At 36.8% G+C, this 19526-nt stretch overlaps 2 protein-coding genes across 3 annotated transcripts in view; one reads left to right on the top strand and one right to left on the bottom strand.

Annotated features, from left to right (window-relative positions):
- Positions 1–19526, top strand: part of LOC110449254 (potassium voltage-gated channel subfamily H member 8-like) — a 138922-nt gene that overhangs the window by 55024 nt on the left and 64372 nt on the right. The window lies entirely within an intron of this gene.
- On the bottom strand, positions 1454–7953 carry LOC110449256 (kelch-like protein 10). The gene is made up of 6 exons (XM_021496005.1): positions 6887–7953; positions 5916–6063; positions 5291–5460; positions 4478–4749; positions 2933–3024; positions 1454–1701 (listed from the first exon to the last, which is right to left on the bottom strand). The coding sequence occupies exons 1-6, from the start codon at positions 7857–7859 to the stop codon at positions 1536–1538; spliced, it is 1821 nt and encodes a 606-aa protein (XP_021351680.1). The 5' UTR covers positions 7860–7953; the 3' UTR covers positions 1454–1535.

The raw sequence follows: 19526 nt of genomic DNA, 5'->3' as shown, positions 1-19526 counted from the left end.
GTGTATCATATACACAATATAATGATAACGTTACATGCTAAATTCAGAGTTCACGTTGATGGATTGTTGACGTGAAGTCATTGTATTTTTGAATTGACGTCATATCATTGTTATGAATAGGGCAATTCCCCCGTCTCAACCCTATGGTGAGACTAATAGAATCTTCCCCTAGCTTGAGGGTGTGACAGAGAAATATCCAACCCGAGGGTGATGTTTTTTTTGGTTATTTAGACCACCAAAAAAATCACCCCGAGGGTATGCGATTTCTCTGTTAAACCCTCAAGGTAGGGGATGACTTTTTCTCTCCCATCCTTTTTATTCAGTCACAGTTCCACCAACAGTAGTCTGCCATGTTTGTAAACAAAAACACGTGTGGGGTATGTGTGTCGTAATTCACTTTTGATGACGTCGCAATTACCGATGACGCATTTCCAGGGTAAGAGAAATGTATAACTACAATGCATTATTTTTGTTTAACCGCTGGGATATGTGAAGACGAACATCGGGCACAAAAAAATCCGCTTAAGAAACCACAGAGCCACCCCGTGGCCCAATACGTCACGATATAGGCCGAGACATGTAAACCAGCACGTGTAAATGTATCTATCTTACCATATTTTTCACCCTGCTTCAAATACCAATTTTCGGAAATTGCATTACACGGACTGATCATGCGTTTATTATTTATGTAACGAGCAGGGACTGACTGTCAGTCTGTGTCGGTATAACAGTTTTATACAACCCAAATCAAGTTGACTGATATGAAAACTGTGTTATTTGTTTCACTTTCTTCAGCTCGCTCGTGCTATATTAAAACCATCATGGCCTCTTCCACGTCACTGCACGAGACAGCAACTCGCGGTGGCGTAGCGTAATATTGGCAAACGCATTTGTATACGTTGTCAATATGTTACAGTCCACAAAATGTGCAAGCTGAAACAAGCCAAGAGACACACATGTAAAAATAAAAAAACTACAAACTTACAGCTGTACCTGTACAATGCCTTCCTAGAATTTTGGTACAAATATTCCCTACGACTATTCATTCCTGTTGTGAATTAAAATTTAGATGTATGCAAATTATTTCCCTTTTGTTTACGTGAACTGCACGTGTATGTGAACGGGATATTCGTGTTATTTACGTTTTGGCGTTAATTCAAGCCTTGCCATCAAAGAATTTTAGAATTTGCTTAATCACAATACATGATTGGACATTGGTTAGCCTACTAAATACGACGCAAAGAGGAATATTTCTCCCATCCGCGAACGTTCCAGCATGTAACTCACGCACGTAAATAACATTTAACTGGTTTATTTTTACACGAATCCATCATTGACGGCTAAAACCAGAGGAAAATATTTAAATGTTTATTCTCACAAGTGATAAAGAATTACAATGGAATATCGTAAATCCGAACTTTGCGGTATAATCCGGATTTGTATTCAGTGATGATGTCCGGATAAAGGAAGTTTCGTCGTTCTTCAAAATTCGAATAATCAACAACAAACACATGTTATTAATCAAATTAACATTACTAAAAAGAAAAACTTGATTCATTTTCAATATTACCGTCCTGAATTTGGACAGTTTGTTTCGTTGCAATATATTCTTTGTACGTGTAATCCTGAGTGTTCGGAAGTCCGGTAATGACGCATGCGCTAAGAGCACTTCTGCGGGCGTTCATTTCCGTTGTGTCAAACCTAGACAAATACAAGTTACTTTGTATAAGAATTAACATCTATAACTGTGTTAAATTTTGAATGATCACGTAAATACAAGTGTATATTTCACTCAAACAGTTTAATGTTATACCATGTTTGAGTAAGGATTTACAAAACAACAACAACAAAAAAATGTGAATCAAAGATCATCGAGTACATTTCCGCCTGTGTAGGCTTTGTATCACAGTCTGTTTTTGGTATCTACGTTCTGGCATGACAAAATGTTCAAACGACAAACAATGATAACAATCTGTGATGAACTGGTAATTAACTATATATAACTACTTTATGTATCTGACGTATCGCTCAGGACAAATGATTTGCAAACTAACGTGCATCGTCGATATCCAGGGGTTACTCTCACTTTCGCTGTCTGCACCCCTGGAATATGTCATAGCAAAATTGAAGGCTCGATGTGCGCCACCTTGTTGATGTGACAAGAAGACTAGTTGGATCCTTTGATGTGCATCAAAAGAATCTCGCGGTCACGTACCGGTGAAAAACGACAGGCTTTGAAGTTGGGTGTCTCTCCTTTGTAACCATCAAAGGACAGTTGTATCAGCCTAGCGATTGGTCAGTTCATTTAACCTGACACCAATCAAACAGCTATCTTAGTGCCTTCAACTTTGCTATGACATATCCCAGGGGTGTCGACAGCGAAAGTGAGCGTAACCCCTGGATATCGAGGATGACTACCGTGTGACATTGCATTATCTTCGACATCCCCTATGACCGACATGTGGTAACAAAAAAGGTGTAACGTTACATTGTACATCATTGTATTTTATGTCAAAAGACTAGTGGGTGCAGTATATAGATACTTGAATGAGTAACATTTAACGACCTATGTTAGTGTTTCCTTGCGATAATCGTAAGGTGGTGGCGATCATCGACTTGAACGCAAGTTGTTGATGGTCATCACTTAAGTTGTTAGAGGCCGGTGTTTCTTATCTTTGATCGTAGGATATTAATGGCACCTTACTTTTAGAGAATGTGTTTGTTTAACAACGAATATGAAATGATTGTTTTGCTAAAACTTATATTAATTAGTCATTTTAGCCCGGATGGAAGTGCAGATGAACTTATATGTACAGGTAACTTTGAGTTCCTTACTTTGGGGAAAAAATACTGGTGGTCAATGAACTGAACCTAAGATGACGTTTTAAGGGACTATCATGTTAAGTGTTATTGAGGTAAAAAAAATATTTACCATTCGTTTGATTTTTTGTCGAAACATTCCACTGCTTGTGTTGTAGATACGCCGTCAAATCCCCCAATGACGAAAAGCATGTCATCTATTACCTAGTAACACAAAGTATGTCATCTGTTACCTAGTAACACAAAGTATGTCATCTGTAACGTAGTAACACAAAGCATGTCATCTGTAACCTAGTAACACAAAGCATGTCATCTGTTACCTAGTAACACAAAGTATGTCATCTGTTACCTAGTAACACAAAGTATGTCATCTGTAACCTAGTAACACAAAGCATGTCATCTGTAACCTAGTAACACAAAGAATGTCATCTGTTACCTAATAACACAAAGCATGTCATTTATTACCTAGTAACACAAAGCATGTCATCTGTTACCTAGTAACACAAAGCATGTCATCTATTACCTAGTAACACAAATAATGTCATATGTTACCTAGTAACACATATTATGTCATCTATTACCTAGTAACACAAAGCATTCATCTATAACCTAGCAACACAAAGCATATCATGTATTCCCTAGTAACACAAAGCATGTCATCTATTACCTAGTAACACAAACTATGTTATCTATTACCTAGAAACACAAAGTATATCATCTGTTACCTAGTAACACAAAGCATGTCATTAAATACCTAGTAACACAAAGAATGTTATATATTACCTAGTAACACAAAGCATGCCATATGTTACCTAGTAACACACATTATGTCATCTGTTACCTAGTAACACAAAGCATGTCATCTGTTACATAGTAACACAAAGCATTCATCTATTACCTAGTAACACAAAGTATGTCATTTATTACCTAGTAACACAAAGCATGCCATCTGTTACCTAGTAACACACAGTATATCATCTATTACCTAGTAACACACGGTATGTCATCTGTTACCTAGTAACACAAAGCATGTCATCTGTTACAAAGTAACACAAAGCATGTCATCTGTTACCTAGTAACACAAAGCATGTCATCTATTACCTAGTAACACAAATAATGTCATATATTACCTAGTTTCACAAACTATGTCATATATTATCTAGTAACACAAACTATGTTATCTATTATCTAGTAACACAAACCATGTTATCTATTATCTAGTAACACAGAGTATATCATCTTTCATTTACAAGCAAATTGAAACAAATATCCAATGAAGTTTTAACAGTTTCAGTTAGAGAAATCTCTGGGTTTTCTTTAAAAAAAATCCATATCTCTATTAAAATAATCTTTATTATATTTTAAGACATCTAATATTAGTTTGAAAAGCTGTTTGTTTAATTGGATTAGATACATGGATGTCTTTAAAAACGTGAAAAATATCTCGAAATTAGTTAAAAAATGTATTTAAATATAATTGACATTATCTCTTACAACTAGAAATAGCTCGGATATTTTAAAAATGTAAATACGATATCTCTTAAATGAATAGATATCTCCAATATTTATGAGATGTTTCATAAAATGGATGGGATGTATCTTTAAGATACTAAGTATTAATTTGAATCCCCATATTTATCCCCCTTTAAATACTCACTTCTACACCAAAGTTGCTCCTGGGACTGTACATAGCAAGAATAGATTCCCAGCGATCTGTGAATGGGTTGTACCGCTCCGCAGTGCTCATCCGAGAGATACCATTGAACCCCCCTACAGCATATATCTGGTCCCCGTAGGCCTTGACACCTAAACCACTACGTCTGCTGCGCATGGGCGCAAAACATGTCCACTGGTTTGCGTAAGGGTCGTAATATTCAGTCGAATTCAAACATTCCTCTCCATTGAATCCGCCACAAATGTAAATCTTTTCTGAATTGTAGCAAATAAAGATATGCTAGTTACACCAATAATTTGTAGTTTCCAAATGTATTTATATTATTTAATAAATTAAAATAAAGTAAAATACATGTAACCGGTCTGTGATATGGCAACTCGTAAATATCATAACGGAAAGAATAGAATTAGAAGCAAACTTCTGAATACCGAATAAACTGCGACACGTTTACACTGTAGGTTGCGAAGCAGGGATGTTAATGTCAAGAAAGGGCAGTTCATGACAGGAAACTGCGTCTTTCAACGACAACTGAAGGAAGATGCGTGTTTCCAAAGTTGACTCACATAGTGATTGTACATGTTAATGTTTTGCATAATATTACAGTACTCTTATTGGTTGTGAATATAATTATGCTCTTCCAGTTGTCGTATCCGCTGTTTCACTATACATTGCTACGGTAACTAAGTAAGTAGAGTGTAGGATATACGCGTTGCTCAATGGTTCCGATACGTGTTTGTTTCTATGTTTCTGAATTATCTTTGAAGGAGGAAGTAAGCGTTTCTATTGTTACTGTACCGTGTAGTGTTGTGGCGCTAGCGTCACTGCGCTGGTGGTTCATAGGCGCGATGTTCATCCACTGATTACGACCGGGGAAGTATCGCTCCGCCGTGTTCAGCCTCACGTGACCATCGAATCCACCAATGGCATAGATACAACCTCGTAGTACAGTCGTACTCACGTAACACCTGAAAACAAACGCGGAAAACGTTTTAAAATAGCTAACATCAAGCGCTATACATCTTTCAAATCCAGACTGAAGCAGATTAAATTAACTGAATGGTGGTCGGAAATTGTTGTAGCGAGCCAGTTTTAGACTGAAATCATCCCGCTATCTATGTTTTATAGTCGATGCACTAACTAATTCACACACAAAAACACATTTTAACTCTTCCACAATTCAATGGTTGGAACAGTTCATTATGAAATTTCAGGGGTGAATGAGCTGATAAGCCCAAGACACTCGACAAACTATATAAATGTATCGTTTTAGTTACAGAATTAGATTTATTGGAGTTTACTGTCGGATTATTCCTTGTTTCTAATGTCAGACCAGTTGATTCTCTAAAGGATTTTTAAACAAAATTTTGTGGCAAATAGTTTTTAGTAAAAAAAAAAAAAGATGAACGATGAAGATAGTAACCTTTTTGAAATCATAGGCCCAGCCTCAGACCAGATCTTGGTGACTGCGTCGAAACACTTGACACTGTTGAAGCAGTCCACCCCGTCAAACCCTCCGATAACGTAGATTTTAAGATCAATCGTGACGGTGCCGTGGTAGGCCCGAGGCGCTGTAGAAAATAAAAATGAAAAGGCGCTTTAAAACAACTGTCGTTGAAATTATATTGAACACTATCAAGACAATAACCGCACTATTTTGTTTCCAATATTTTCGTTATTTCTTAATTTGATTGGAGATACATGTAGCATGATGGTTGCCACATCATGCGGAGACGAAAACACCTATACTTCCGGAATGTTTAAGGTGGTATATAGTTTGTTACTTCCGGAAATTTTAAGTGGGTATGTGATGTTTAACTTCCGGAACTGTTACGGGGGTACATGTATATGCTGTCTAAGTGTCTCCTCAGATCTTTTTTTTTTTTTTTTTTTATCTAAGGTATTGATGACGCTGTGAAATGTATAGACATTTTCTATTTTACCTTGGAATGCCAATGAAGCTTCCAAATTAGATCATTACATATAATTAGATTATTTTATCTAAGTTATAAATAGTTGTATAAGCAAAACTCGCGATAGCTTCAATTATGATATAATTCTGTTTTAGAACAGAACACGTCTATGAAATGAACTGAGCATATGTTCCTAGTTCAATACCAGGAGAGTTCAAAAATAAAAATAAAGGATTATTACAATGAAAAATAAAGAAAGGGGAGAGAAGATTGTATAGGTCAGACTAATTACATGGTATAAAAGGTGATATTGGAGCAAAATGTATGTATATAGTGAACATATATGCGGGGGTTGAGGTTGGGATGGTGCCGCTCCCCCCCCCCCCCCCCCCCCCCCAAAAACAAAATATCGACTCCTTTCCTTTCCTTTTATGACATCCCTGTGTCAATCATGCACTTAACCTATACGATTGCAACTTACTGTCGTCATTTTTACTACATATTATCCATCTATCTGCTCGTGTATCGTAGGTCTCCACGGTACAAATCGGGGATCTGTTTGTCCATCCGCCCACCGCAAACATCACGTCGTGTGGTATCCGCGGCCGTGCCAGTGGATTGGCCATATCCAAATCCCTTTCCTCGACCATATCGAGGTCATACAGGAACTTCAGGGTATCAATGATAATTGGTTTGCATTGCTCATTTCCCATGACAAACGGATGCGATTTGACATGCTCAACGAAATATTGGGTTGATAGGAGACCAAGCCGAATGGTCCGAAGCAGATCGGCGATGTGGGACTTCCGGTTTGTGGGATCGCGATCGATCCAGAGCAAAACTGCCAAGAATGTAATTTCCTCGCTGTTCACATTCAGATCGTCGGAGGACAGTATTTCACAGACTTCTGTTAAATCAAGGTTTAGATATTCGGCACTTCCGTTCATTACATCATTAATGTTATGCATTAAATAACGATACGCTATTCGCTCCAAGTCAAGACAAAAATAAGTTCGAGCGAACTTATATATGCCAATGCAATTTTCTGGCTCTAGTTCCCGAGCGAGAAAATCACAGCATCGTCTTACAAGACCGTGAACAAGAAATTGGTCGGCAGCCGGGAGCAAACTCTCTATGTTATTTTTGTCGATCTTTGCACGACGGGTATAGGCATAGTCTATGATAATGTGCATGATCTCGGCTGTCACTCCTGGAATTTCTATCTCTCGTTTGTCTACCGCGTCTAGGGCATTTGTAAATAAGGCCCGGAAGTATGGGCTACTGGCCGACATGATGGCTCTGTGGATCGGGAATTCTTCGTTTTCAACTTTTATCACGGCGTCGCAGAGCTGTTGAAATCGTCTCAGCTCATCAAAGACATTACACGATTGGGAGCTAAATCGTTTCCCTAGTTCGTTCCCTTTCGTGTTTTCTGAATATTCTTCAAATTCCATTTTTTCCCCGTTTCAGCTATTTTCTATCAAATAGAGTAAACTTGCATCCATCCCGAACGCCTAGTCTCCCAACCTAATGATGGTTGTCAAGGATGACCTCATCATATCTGTTTGTTTGTGATGTCATTGATTATCAATAATTTTGTGACGTCATAGATAGCGATTGTTTAAGACGGAATTTAACGCGGCGTTTTCTTTTTGTGTTCTAAACAAGGGTTTGTTAACGTACAGTCCTTCAAGTTTGACATAAATGACTCGACTTATCGGATACAAAAATGAATGCGTAGCGTTCAGCTACAAACAGAAAAACAGAATAATTTGCTGACCATTGTATTAAAATTACTCCTACCGCTTGTCTTCTTTCAGTATTCTCATTTTTTTTCTTGCAATAAACCTTTATTAGCTCTGGAGTATAGAAAAAAACTGTCTTTTCCCACAATAACAATACTATCGGTTTTTTATTAGCTCTGAAATATAGAAAAAAAATGTCTTTTCCATCAATTACAATACTATCGCTTCTTTATTAGCTCTGAAATATAGAAAAAAAACTGTCTTTTCCATCAATTACAATACTATCGCTTCCATTTTCAATATTACTGTAGATATTGGCCTTATTAACGAAAATATTTGAAAAATACTTTCATGAAGGAAAGCATATATGTAACAAAATATTAGCACATGTAATTGCACATGCGCTTACGACTCGCGTTAAGCGGAATGGCGGCAACAAAAATATGGCAAAGTGGTGGCCAATGTATAATTAGTGTGTAATACATGTACGAACCAGTTTTGGTCTGACGTTTTGGACAACCGCTAAATAAAGAAATCGCTGAATTTTGGAAAAGTATTGTTTTTTGTTTGGAGGAAGGATATCTAATAAAAATATCACTTAAATTTGATTAACGACCAACCATTCAAATACTCTGTCTTTGCTAAACTACTATTACTTGACACATGCGTGGGATCCGCACAGGAAACGCCATACATGACCACTTTAAAAAGCGGATCTTACAATTGAGTCAAACGGAAAATATGAAAAAATAAAATAAAAAAGCTCACCTTAACAGGACAACGTAACACCAACCTCGTGTTTACGTCCGCCGGTATTACGGGGTGCAAAGTCTAAGAGGGGCAGCGGTGGCCAAGTGGTTGAGGCGTCTGACATTCTGCTACCAGTAGCCCTCCGCCACTTGGTCGCGGGTTCGAGACCTACATGTGGAAGTCGCCAGGTACTGCCGTAGGTAGGTGGTTTTTCTCCGGGAACTCCGACCTCCCTCCACCCTATCAAAACCTGGCACGTCCTGATATGACCATAGCTGTTAATAGGACGTTAAACACAAACAAACCAAACCAAAAGCAAAGGCGATAAATTGAGGCTAAAAGTCTAACAAAGATGTTCGGACGGGTCGTAAGAATAGACGAAAGCTTAAAGAGTCCCCCGCTCAAACAATGTGACAGAAGGAAACAAAATAAAATCAGGTCTTTTTTTGGGCTGATTATGTGTCATTTTTTACTGGAAGAAAGATGAAATGTAATAAATTTCCGCCGTAAACAGATTCCAGCAAAACACTCGAAACCAAACCCGAGGCGCAGATTGCGTGATGATAAAAGCGTTAACAGGGAAAGTATTAGGAAAAATAAATTCATACCTCTTCTTAAGACGGAGTTTGCACTCTACCACGTCTGCAATTTTTCTCAAATTAATTTTGCTGATGGTTCTCCTGTATATATTATCGACCGTTGGTTTTTACCGTCGCGTTTTCTACTTTAACCAATAGTCTGCCAAGGTTCCGCACGCATAGCAAAGGAGTTTATGTCAAAAGACATTTCCTTTAACCCGCGTGGAGATTATAGGCAATTCCATATCGTACGTGTTTCATATATTGTCTTAAATCAAATCAAATGCAGATTTAAAGCATATTGTGTTTAACGGGTTTTTAATCACATTGTGTATATATACACAAACATGTTGTTGTCACGTGCGTTATACATCATTATTAACCTCCTTTGAGGTCGTTTCTGTGATTTATCAACCCGAAGAAGACTACTTTTAAGACTTCCAAGGCTACATGTAGGAGTCGAAATGTATAATGTTTTTAGGTTGATGAAATGTTTTAGGGACAGCGTCAAAGGATAATAATTGTTTATATATACAATGCTTATCATACCATGTACAATGTAAAATACGAAATACTCTATTTAAATTGACCTTTCTGTAGAGTAAAAAATTAGCATTACTGAGACTATACCAACCCGAAGATGAAAAACAGTCTTCACACCATGTTAATTAATAAAGCTATGCTGTATGAAAGTTCTTGTAAAATCAAACATTTAAAAGTGAGTAAATTTGTTCTCAGAAGATAATCCCAAGATTATCCCCGTTTGTGCTAATTTTGGGTACATGGTCGATGTAATATATATACAGTATATGTACATCAAGTTGAGAACAACATATCACAGCCAATCAGATTGCAGATTTGCAAGTTATAATTGCATGTATGTATAATTGATCATACATCTATTTGTTTGCGGACGTGTTCGTTTGATCACGTCTGTGCTGTAAATAAACCAGGAACAAACATCTCTCAGTACGTTCACGACCTTTTTTAGCATCTGTTTATTACTCGGAGTTCTTCATCAATTATGCTTGTAAAAAAAATGTAGATATTAATTCGGTGCATTTCGCGTAACAAACGCGAGAACTCAAATGCAATTTTACTTTCAGTCAGTAAACACAAGACATTCCAATGGCTGTTGTTGTTATTGTGGATAAAATGTATGTTTATATATAGGTCTATTTATGGTAAACTGCCTCTCCGATTTAATAGATCAATGGCTTTCTTAGAGAATACATGCTAAATATATCCGTCAGCTACGTGTTCGATGATATATATAGACTGCCAAAGGAAGCTAAACCTTATATAGATATTGCCAGCCAGATTTATCGGCTTTTTATGTGGTTCACTATGTAAATCCAATTCCGGAATTCATAACAGCCTCGTTTCGAGACACTAGTCACTTTTGTTAATTTCCACACATACATCCTGTTATTGCCGATTCACCGACTGATCTCTTGGCTGTGGGGATTGTTTCATAATACTGGTGCATTTCGTAATGTCTCGATAAAAAAGCGTTAAATTATAAATAAAAATACATTTTATAAACCATCCTTTCTAGCTAGAAAAAGCCGTTTTTAAGCGCTTTACAGTACACCGATATACACTTGATACAATAAATGCTATTAAAAATATCTACAAAATGAGAATACCACTTAAAGATCGATGTATCTTCGTATTGGGAAATAAACCATCGTGATTCGAATGTTTCTAAACATTTTTTCCATGATGGTAAGTATGGATTCGAATCTAGGACCGCCGGTCACAACGCGGTCGCTTTGACCAACAGAGCTATTACCGAACTATACCTGTAACAGGTAGTCGCTAGCTCAGTTCGAACACAGTTACAGCTCTGTATAGCTCTAACCCTTACGAACTTAAGGAAAGATCATTGCATGTATGAAAAAATACAATGTAGAGGGGGAATTCTTTACTGTTTTGCTGGCAATGGTACAGGCATCTTAAAGTAAGTACATTCCTTTATTGATAATGATGAACAGTATTAAAAGTTTAAATAACTATGTTTATAACCAATACAATTATATATCAATGAAATGATACCGCATATGTACAATTACAATATATATATATATATATATAAGACAATAGTTCTGCGAAAAGTTTTCCAATGTGGGAAAGACATTCTGAATGTTCCGATCAGAAGTGTCTTTGTGGCGGTTTTGGCCAACCCCACTTAGGCTAGCTGGCATTTTTTTGTTTATATTGTGTGGTGGATGCTCCTATGTTTGTAACATCGCAACTACTCTATGTTTTAATTTCTTTCAAGTAATATGATATTTTATGAATAGATTCATTAAACTGGCTCTTTTGGAATAAATTCAAATGTCACCATTTTGGTGGCCATTTCCATTCAATTTGGTTGTTCGAGTTGTTTCTTATTATGAGTGTAGAAACATATAAACGTAATATATATATATATATATAAGACAATAGTTCTGCGGGTAGTTTTCCATTGTATCCGTTGAACCACTGTACGAACGGTTCATCAACGATAAACCTTTCCTTTCGAGGAAGCGAAACCCTAATACGGTAATATGCCTAAGTGGTTAAATATATCAATTAAAACTGCCTACACCGAGGCAGAATCGATATTTCTGTTTTCAATCATTTTAGCATTCCTACAGGTTTTATACGATAAAGTACTTCCTTCCGGTAGCCAATGCGTCATGTTTGGACAGTCGCGTGACAAATAACTCGAGAGCAGAAATCAATGAGAGGCATTATAGTTTTTAAAAACACGTCTTTTAAAAACGCTATTAAATGACGGCAATGACATAATCTACCAAAGGTGTTTTTGTTTGTATGTCATTGATTTCATCAACGGCATTATCATAAGTATGCTGTGTCCTGGATTTAGGACAACAATGGTTTTTTTCAGCAGCGTTGATGGTACGTGTAGTAATTAAGGAGGGACAGACGTGAGGCCGTCGTTTGTTTTGGTTCGCTGCCACCGGTAAATGTCTGTATAACATGTATTTCGAGGTGTTCTCTGAGTGCCAACATATTTGCCGACAATAGACAGATGTTGTTTAATAAAACAATTGGAAGTCCATTATATACTGTTACATAAAACAAGACATCATGGAGTCGACACTACTGGACATATCGAGACGAAAATGATAAAAAATCTCACTGAGATTGCACACGGGTCTACTTTGATATGGTAACTATCACCGGAAGTGTCGAACGACGCGTATGAGAATAAATAAACCCCACTAAAGCATACATGTCCGTCCTATTCCGTCTTTGCGTATTGCAGAGTTATCTTCTCTAGGGAGCAGGTATTGATTGTTACGTCCCTTGTTTATGAGAGTAACGTCATCAATTTTTGAGAAAACGGCGGAATTTTCTCGCACAACCCAATGACGTAACACCCAATACCTGCTCCCAAGAGAAGATAACTTTGCAATACGCAAAGACGGAATACGTTTAAGTAAGTTGCATGCAACACCGGAAAGCTGTGTAACGCTTTCATTGTTGTGTCTATTGATGTACATACACAGAATATGTCTAAGTGAGTCATTTGCTTACATAACTCATTAAAGAAAATGTATTACTTTTTTTTCAACCTTGAACCAAATATTTTGTCAACCGCAAATAGCTAGTTGCAACGTTCGCCATGGCGACGCGCGGTTAGTGGAACTCTTTTACGTTTCATGTCAAATTCGATCACTAAAGACGTTTTTTGGACGTCAAATACCAAAAGTCTCTCCGCAAATGAGCAAATCAATATGTATGCTGTTCGAATATATCATTTCGTGTAATTTCACTTGTAATGAAATATTCTCTATGCACCAAATAATATTTTCTTTCGATAAAGCCTAGCAACAATGAATAATCTTTATGTTTCGTTTAACAATAACTTTTTTAATTGTTTCAACTTTCGCTAATTCGTGTGACATCACATACTTTTTGTTAAACATCTCACTAACAGAATGTCTGATATTGAACAATGCATGTTCCGAATTGACAGGTTTGAAAACAAGCTTTTACGGGTTTCGAACCAAGCACACTGGACGTCAGTATGCGTTTACGTTAGGTTTTCAAACAGGAAACATACAATTATATACTGTACATACACAGCAAACAATGTTTGTGATAGAAGATAATATACAATCAGATACAGGAAAACGACACGGCATATAGAGTAGGGGTACATACATGTATATGATTAAATGCCAGAAAAGAATTGAGTTTAAAGCAAAAGAAAAATAAATCTGAACGTTAATCATATTTTATTGTGGTAAACCGTTCCCTTGTTCCTGGAGACTTTCGCATTTTCGAAATATTTAAAAAATCTCAACATCTTCAAAATGTGAAAATCGTGACGGCAAATATAAATTGAGATTACGTTAGATTTGTGACAGCCTCTCAACCGCGCATGTCGTAAGTAGATCTGTTTTGTTCAGTATCAACGACCATTGGTGTACCGTCACTCCGTTGATTTATCACTGTTTAGTTATGTGTCCACACTGCTACGTGTACGATGTGATTTCCTTCCGTCTTCACCTTAGCCACATTTCATGTCTATAAAAAAAAGTGTCACTTACTACGACCAGTATTAATGCTACAACTTAATTATCATCTCGAGCAAAAAGCAATCTCATAAACAGCGGAAAGCAACAGAAATATGTTTCACCTTGAACTTCATAACCTCTCTTCTACCGGCTCATCTCTCCAATAGGCAGCATTAATGGACTAGCCACGAGCAGTTCGCGTTACCGTAATTTTGTTTTACACCAGTGCGCATGCTTGTGAAACAAAGAGACGGACGACGTAAACAAGACGAGAAGCCCCTCGTCCATGTGTTCAAATCTAATCGTTCCTGCGATCGTTCGTAATATGCCATCGAGATTAACTACCACATCCTGTGGAGTATTGCATTACACGGGGATCGATTGCGGGAATTGGTATGGTAAACCGCTACCTTGAAGTCGTAATGTATCAAATTCGTCATTTTTAAGCGTCGAGTGAAACAATTTATAGTCCATTAATGCTCTCGAACGTAGATATATATCATATGAATCCAGCACCGGACACTCCTATGGGGGGAACATGTACACCTATCACTTGTATTAGAAAATTACTTTTTTTATTTTTTTTTATCGCATTGCCACCAAAACTGAAACTGATATTACGCATAAGCGTATTTGATTTGTGAAACGCCATTTTCGTTTCACGGTCTTTACGCAGTCTTGGAATTGACAACTTTAAAAATTATAAATTATAAACAATGGCGCTGTTTCACGATTTTTAATCCCGATGTCATCTTGTTTGTATTTTATACGCCAGCATCGAGTTAGTACAATTGGAATTTTACAGTCTCCATATACTCTGATATTCTGTACATGTAAATTTCACAAGGTGGTTGCGTACCATATATTCTTGTTATTTTGACATCAAAATCGAGAACGTTAAATTAACATGTAACCGCGACTGTTGTCTTACATAGTAATGTTTTCCTCCAGACACTAAGGCCTATATGAAAATTAAATTATATTTCTGCGTCAGATCGCCATAGAATATATTGGTTTTTAATACAGTGTGCATAAATCTCTCTTGTGCTGTAAGTTGCATCGATGTTTTTTTAGAAGAAGATGACCACGTGTCGTATTCCCGAGTCCATGATGTGAAACTACAGTGATAACAATTTAAAATAAAACATCACAAGAATACTGAATTGATAATAAAACCATACCTAGAACGTAAAATCGATAAAATGTTGGCAAAATTGAAAACTTTACATGAAGATTCTGTGAAAACAATACAAGGAGAATTAGACCAGATGTTCCGGAATGGTTGGCGTCTCTTCTTCACTGACAATACTCGCATGACATAGTCTAGGTTAAATCCAAGCAATACATTGTAACGAGTCCCCATAGCAAAAATCTGAGTAGTGGCGACGAAACAACAAGACAAACTTACTCGCATAATCAAACAAAGACATATAATTTCCCCCAATAAGCTCTTTATACATGTAGCTACTGTAAAACCTGACCATAGTCTTCCTTAACCTATATTTTTGTAATCACTTTTATCCTCAGCAGTCGACAACATTCATTTTAATCATGAATCACCTGCGACATGAATACGCTGTAAGTTGGGTAGTAGGGACGTTGCTATCAAGAAAGTGAAAGTCATGATAGGAACAGCTTAGCAGAAAGCATGCACTAAAAGCGTCCATCACTTGTGGACACTGTTGTCGTATGACCTGAATTGTTGAATTTCTCTTTGGATACCATGATCATGTGACCTGAAATGTTAAATGTCTCCATGGATACCATTACCATGTGACCTGAAATGTTAAATGTCTCCAAGGATACCGTTACAATGTGACCTGTTATGTTAAATGTCTCCATGGATACCGTTATCATGTGACCTGAAATGTGAAATGTCTCCATGGATACCGTTCCAATGTGACCTGAAACTTTCTTTGTTTCCTGCACAACGTGTGGCCCCGTCATGATGTATTCTGTAAAGTGTAGGATAATAAAGTCGCCATCAATCTAAGATACAGTAATTAAATGATTATACATGTAACGATTTAATTCGTCCAATGGCGAATATAAACGATCCGTTGTTTTTATTCTGTCTAGCTAAACCTGTATGATTCTGGAAAACATGTTTAGTGTCCCATTAATGTGTTACATAATGGACGTACTTTGATTGGTCAATCTTCTAAATATGACGTCATCTTTCATTGTGAAGTCATAGTTAATAGCAATGGTTTTCCAGATCGGAAAAGGGAATAATGTGTTCCACAGAGAAACATATGGTTTTCTGGATATAATATCGGAATGTTTGGGGAAAAAAAGGTCCTTAAATACGCGACGGTTGATTATTATATTTATTGTCCACTCGTTAGTAAATTGTCAAATTGTAAAAGACACTCGGTAAACTCTTGTCTTTAATAAGGTATTTAGTATAACTCCATGGCGATAAACATGATAACCAACCATCACTCGCTGGAGAACTAGATACACAATTTGTCCTTTTCGTGTTCGTGATATGTTTTCTTTAAATTTCTGATCTACGGTCTAAAAGCATTTTTTTCTCTACGTCAATCAGACATCCGCTCTTGTCCTAAATGTGCTACCATGTCATTTTGTTCTCCCTTCCATTTATGTCATACCTTTAACACTAAATGTGACTAGAAATACTGCCACCCATCTCCTTTGTCTCCATTACCGGAATGTAGGCTTCGTATGATGAATAGGCCTGCCACTTTAGATGTGTCGAGCTGGAGGATTTTCCAGTGTTGCTTTTTTCGATCCTGCTAATGAGAATTCCTCAGGGAGGAGTTTAGTACACCCTGGACGTGTGGCCGGTGATGTGACGACAGTTGCGCATCAATCACGGGACGGGAAGTGACGACACACAGCACAGCCATTAGGCTCAGAATTAATGCAGCTCGCTTCCTTGATAAATATACGACTTTTACAATGCAATGTTTCGAATTCTTTTCAACTAAATCGGGTTTGTTGTTGCTGACATAATTTTATAGAGCATCAATATGCGGCAAGGCACAGACATGTTGCGTACAATGATTTCCATGTGTTTCTTTTTTCATAGATATTTTGACGGCGATAACAACACCGAAACATTGATTTTCTTTCAAAATTGTCCTTCATATTCAAGTGGTACATAATGATGATATTATGACATCTTACATGTAATCTTTCAAGCGCTCATTTCTGCAAAGCGCCAATCATAGACATACATGATTTTCGAAGTACATCTGCTCAGGGAAAGGCCAATGCTTTGAATGTACCTGTAACTTATGATTGGGCAAACATATCGGATAAACTCGAAAATATCAATGCGCTAATACATTTAAGAATGATTGAAGTAATATGTAATTTTTAAGTTTGTTTAAATACAATTACTCCGCATCTTCATGATTGAATACGTTGTTTTGTTGAAAAGGGGTCACTATTTGTCTTTGAGAGGGTTTGGATCTCGACTAGGACAATAGTCGGTGGCAATTAGCTGAATAATTTAATTTTCGTTGAAAAAAAAATAAAGCAAACGCATGAGGTAGTGGGATTTTTTTAACGAATTCCCGAACAAACTGGTCTTTTGCACAGTGAAATAGAAAACTGGAATAACAAGTTCAAGCTATAAGTGTTAAAAAGATACATAGATATGATACAAGCAGATCATCTAGTTGTTTCAGGGACTAAAAAAGCAGCTGTTATTACGGGTTTTAGATAATAAGCAATAAATAGTATCCATCCCTGATGTGAGGTAAGGATAAGGTAATTCAAACCTTCGGGATACAATATTGAGCAGAAGACCCTCGGCAAGGTCTTGGGTCTCCTGGACAATACTTTATCCCTTGGGTTTGAATCACCATATCCATACCTTACATCAGGAATAGATTCTATATGTCTTACTCTATGGTAAAGACAGGGCGTTACCTGTCATAACAATTGTATGACGTCATGTCAGCAATAGCAGATCACGGGAGACAAATCTGATTTGCTCAACATTTTGAAATCAATGTTTTATTTTTATGAAATTATCACTTGTGGTTGAAGTGAGAGAAAAAACACCACTTTAACTGATGAGATTATTCTGTCTTACCCCCAAAGTGAGCAAACATTATACTAATATTTCCTATAGAAGAAAATGGAAAAGCCTCTTTGAAGTGTGGGAGAATATCTTATTTCGTTACATTATCTCCCCCAAACAGAGAAGAAACTGTCTATCAGCCCTATGTATTAATGGTTGACAAAGGACCAGTAATGATAACTGAAATATCACTATACAGAGTGTCCATGATTGATAGCGATTCGGATTGGTAGTCTTTTAATTTGTTTGTTCGTCATATCAATGAAGTGTTGTGTTTCCTGTGACAGATCAAATACTTGGCGGCGTAAACGTTACACTGTTTGAATGTAAACAGTGTACTTGTACGCATGGTACCGTTCCATTATATAGCGTGCTAGTCTACTGGGATCAAATACTATTACTCTTACAGTACCTTGCTAGGGTTACATTGTTTAAAGCATGATTATCTTGTCAGCTTAACACAAACTTTTTAAACTACATGTAGTATTTGTTTTCAAAAGTATCGAAATTCAATTCAGCGTTTGTACATGTATCTAAAAATATTCAAAATAATCGTCTACTAATAATATATATAGATTTTCAGATAGATCTCAAAAACCACATTTGAAAGCATTGCGTTAACGACTCTTAGAGCTACTGGCCTGGGACAACCTGGCTAAGATATATAATCCCTCAAGTAAGTGCATGGATTTTGATTTTTCAAATACACAATGTTCCAATTCCTGCAAAACAGAATAGATTGAATTTGTTTTAGGTAATAGCGAATTATTTAGATTATAGAAAATGTATATTTAGGTTTGATCGCGAGACTAACAAACGTAATAATTGATCTTAAAGAGAAGGTAATATTACCCAGCATAAACACTGAAAGCTTGTCAAACAACTAGGGTCACGAGCAGATGGATTGATGTTTGCTAGTCTCGTAAGGTTAATGGTACCAAATGGTTACATTTTATTATAACCATTGACACACTTGTGAAATATTGAAGTCATTTTTCTTCGAACGAGTTCGAAAGAATCTTTGAACAATTCTACTGGCTGTTTTGGTCCCCCTTACCTTAAGTATTCCTAATGGGTGTAAACAGTGCAGCTGTACTTATATAACGAACGTATGACAGTTACGGATGATCTAAAATCGTATGTGTTATTGGGATGAATGTACAGTTCCAGTGCCGCTAAGTCTGAATGCAATCTGGGCTAAAGTTATATTTCACGTGACTTGTTACGAAACGACTCTCCGATGCAGTAAGACAATGCTGCAGAGAGTGTGTTTGTTTCGTATACAAATGCCAGTGACATAAAACATACCAAAAACATATCGAAGTGTTGTTTTTCATTAACCAAGTGATGATGATGACGTCACAATTTATGAGGTCATGGTTTGATGACGTCATTGTGTTGTGTTGACGTCATGGTAAAAGTGTTATGACGTCATCATCATCAACGTCATAGTTAT

This window comes from Mizuhopecten yessoensis, unplaced genomic scaffold (assembly GCF_002113885.1).
Source record: "Mizuhopecten yessoensis strain PY_sf001 unplaced genomic scaffold, ASM211388v2 scaffold4537, whole genome shotgun sequence".
Classification (NCBI taxonomy): domain Eukaryota; kingdom Metazoa; phylum Mollusca; class Bivalvia; order Pectinida; family Pectinidae; genus Mizuhopecten; species Mizuhopecten yessoensis.
The sequence above is the reverse complement of the archived record's forward strand: the minus strand, read 5'-3'. Positions and strand labels throughout refer to the sequence as shown.